We start from the raw sequence: 2661 nt of genomic DNA, 5'->3' as shown, positions 1-2661 counted from the left end.
CCCCCCCTCCATTACAGGGACACGTTTCAAGATTAGAGACACGCGTCCACAAAGCAAGAGGCCAGGTCTGAGTCCAAGTTCCGGATGCAGAGAACAGCCTTTACACCAAGACATTCGATTTCACAAAGACCTTCTATAATAAGTCTAATGGCGTTTTAAACATTAATAAGCCATATGCCGGATCCTGAACTCGACACTGTCTACATAAGGGTAATCATAAAGTTAATAAAGCACCGGAGATCGCTCATTAATTAGTCTAACCCAACAGCGGAGCATTAAACTCTGATATGAATATTAAACTCGAGTTATCAATCGCCATGCATTGACAGAAACACCAAACCTCCTAGCATCCTCACCTACACCACACACGCTCAGCTGACTCCTATCTATAATAATCATAACAAATCTGTAATAAATCTATTAAAGCTTTCCTTTTCCAACAAACCCCCGACCGGTGACTCGCAGCGTTCCTCATCTGAAGAGAGCGGACCTGCAGGAACCTGGTTAGAACCTGGACTGTGGAGAAGTGGCACGGAGCTGTCCCTGTGTGTGTGTGTGTGTGTGTGTGTGTGTGTGTGTGTGTGTGTGTGTGTGAAGAAGCCTACACGTAAGGTCTGTGGCAACCAAACGACACATTGCTTTAAGATGAATATAAATTAGTTCGGAGAATTTCGGGGGCTGGGTTAAGGAACTCGTGACGTCGCCGGCTCGACGTCCTGTGACTGTGGATTCAACCAAGAGCAGGGGGGGTTGGATCACTACGAAACAATTTCCTAGATTATTTTACAAAGAAATTCAGATTATTTTACTCATTCAAAAGCTAGATTTGAGCAGTGTGTACTGTAGAAATCATAATGTGCCATATTCACTAAAATAACCGCTTCGGAAAGAAGTTCTTTTCACCCCAAGTGGAAAAAACGTCCCACCCCCGTCACGGGGCAGTGGTACGGTCTCGGGCTCAAATTCCGAGAATTGAGCTCGTCTGATTCTTAGAACTGGGGTTCTTAGAAGTGGTGATGCAAGAAGTTTCTAGGAAAGCGCTACCAGGTGATTTTTTTAAATTCCTTTTTTGCACTAATTTGGCGCGAAGGTGTTATGTCCTGTGTGTTGCTATGTTTTAGACAGCTTAACATTGGTGCTGTTTAGGTGTGTGAAGCCAGGGCTGTGTGTGTGACATGTCTGCTGCCAGGCTCGGGGCTGGGAAGTGGAGCCCGGGTGACAGCCTCGCGCCGCGCCGTGCCGTGCCGTGCCGCGCCGCGCCGCGCCGCTCTCCGGACACAACATCTGCCGGAGTTAGCTGGTCCGTTTGGACCGGGGGGGGGGGGGCAGACGGCAGACGGCAGACGGCAGGCTCCCCCGCTGCACCGACACACATCATGTTGTTACGATGTCATAATGCTCGGGTTAGATCAGTGCACCCGAGGAGAGTCGGTGTAATGTGAGGGGGTCTAGGCTGTCAGAGCAGCGACAGGGTCTGGGGGTGCTAACACGGTCCGTGCAGCCCCCCCTGAGCGCTCGGTGTCCGGCCAGGTGTGAGCACGGCGCCCCGTCAGACCCTGTCCCTCGGCAGCATGGAGCCTCGGCTCAGACGAGCTCTTCTGTTACCGTAACACTGGAGCGGAAACATTGGTGTTGGTGTGTGTGTGTGTGTGTGTGTGTGTGTTTCCACGGCAGAGAGGCTACAACACGTTGTCGCACCAACTTGTGTTTCCACTGTGACACACCGTTTTACTCAGACGCGCGCGGAGTTGCTTCAGCTTTCCTGCCAAGTGTTATCTGTCACGGAGTCCGGGGGTTCCAGGTCCTGCTCAGGACCACTTATCAATAAGACTAGGTTTAATAAAAGAGACCTCTACGGGCTGCCCGCTGTCATTGTAACTGACCAACTAGGATGGGGCGGATTGGCTGAAGTTAGTGGCCCAGTCGCAGTCCTTAGGGTTCGTTTCTTAGGCCCCATTGTCACTAGTGAGGTCAGAAGCAGGTACCTTTGGATCAGAGGAGATCCAGAGGAATCGAGTCTATTTAGGCTGCGTTCTGTTCTGCTTCTATTTTCGGACGTGTCCAGTTACAGACTTCAGTCTTCACATTCAGTTCGAGATGCTGTCATAAATGCGCCTGCATGCTGTGAAGCCATTCGGCCTCGAGATAGTTAAATAACAGTTTCCACGTCCTTACAGTAATTATTGACCTAGACAAGTAATTTAGCACAGGTGTGAAATAAAGGAAAAGAGCATGCAGAGCGTTGCTGGGCAGGTCCCAGGTCCAGCATCCAACAAGAAAAACTGTAGTTATCAGATCCGATCCGGGACGCAGACTGGTGTGGGGGTTACTTGGGAAGTTTCGGGGCTGACTTTAAGAGCTCGTGCTGGGGCAGACACACCAGCCTGAAATCAGAGGAAATCAAAGGACAGAGCGGCTGTCTGCTCACCTGGCATCGAATGCTGTTAATTATTCAAATATGGGATATTGTTACTTCGTTATTAATGTCAATTTTGTATTAGCAAAAGCAAAATCCGTTATTGTCATAATAATAATAATAATTGTGTCATAAATCCTTTTATGTGTTGCAGTCTGTTAGAATGTGATAACCTTTTCCCTTCATCTTCACTTGGTATTTTAACTTGTCAACCAGTGGTTTAGAAGGGGGGGGGGGGGGGGGGG

General features: G+C 49.2%; 1 protein-coding gene across 2 annotated transcripts in view; it reads left to right on the top strand.

The window, feature by feature from the left end:
- Positions 1–2661, top strand: part of bcl6aa (BCL6A transcription repressor a) — a 15334-nt gene that overhangs the window by 8734 nt on the left and 3939 nt on the right. The window contains exon 1 of one of the 2 annotated variants that reach the window (XM_034880414.1): positions 944–1047. The exons of the other annotated variant lie outside the window; for it this stretch is intronic. Within the exon in view, the coding sequence (XP_034736305.1) occupies positions 1017–1047 (31 nt within the window). The 5' untranslated portion in view covers positions 944–1016. Of the gene's footprint in view, positions 1–943; positions 1048–2661 lie in introns of those variants that run through there. 2 annotated transcript variants of the gene reach the window in all.

The sequence above is a fragment of the Etheostoma cragini genome, chromosome 9, assembly GCF_013103735.1.
Source record: "Etheostoma cragini isolate CJK2018 chromosome 9, CSU_Ecrag_1.0, whole genome shotgun sequence".
Taxonomy (NCBI): domain Eukaryota; kingdom Metazoa; phylum Chordata; class Actinopteri; order Perciformes; family Percidae; genus Etheostoma; species Etheostoma cragini.
Note: the sequence above shows the minus strand (reverse complement) of the source record. Positions and strands in the feature narration are given on the sequence as shown.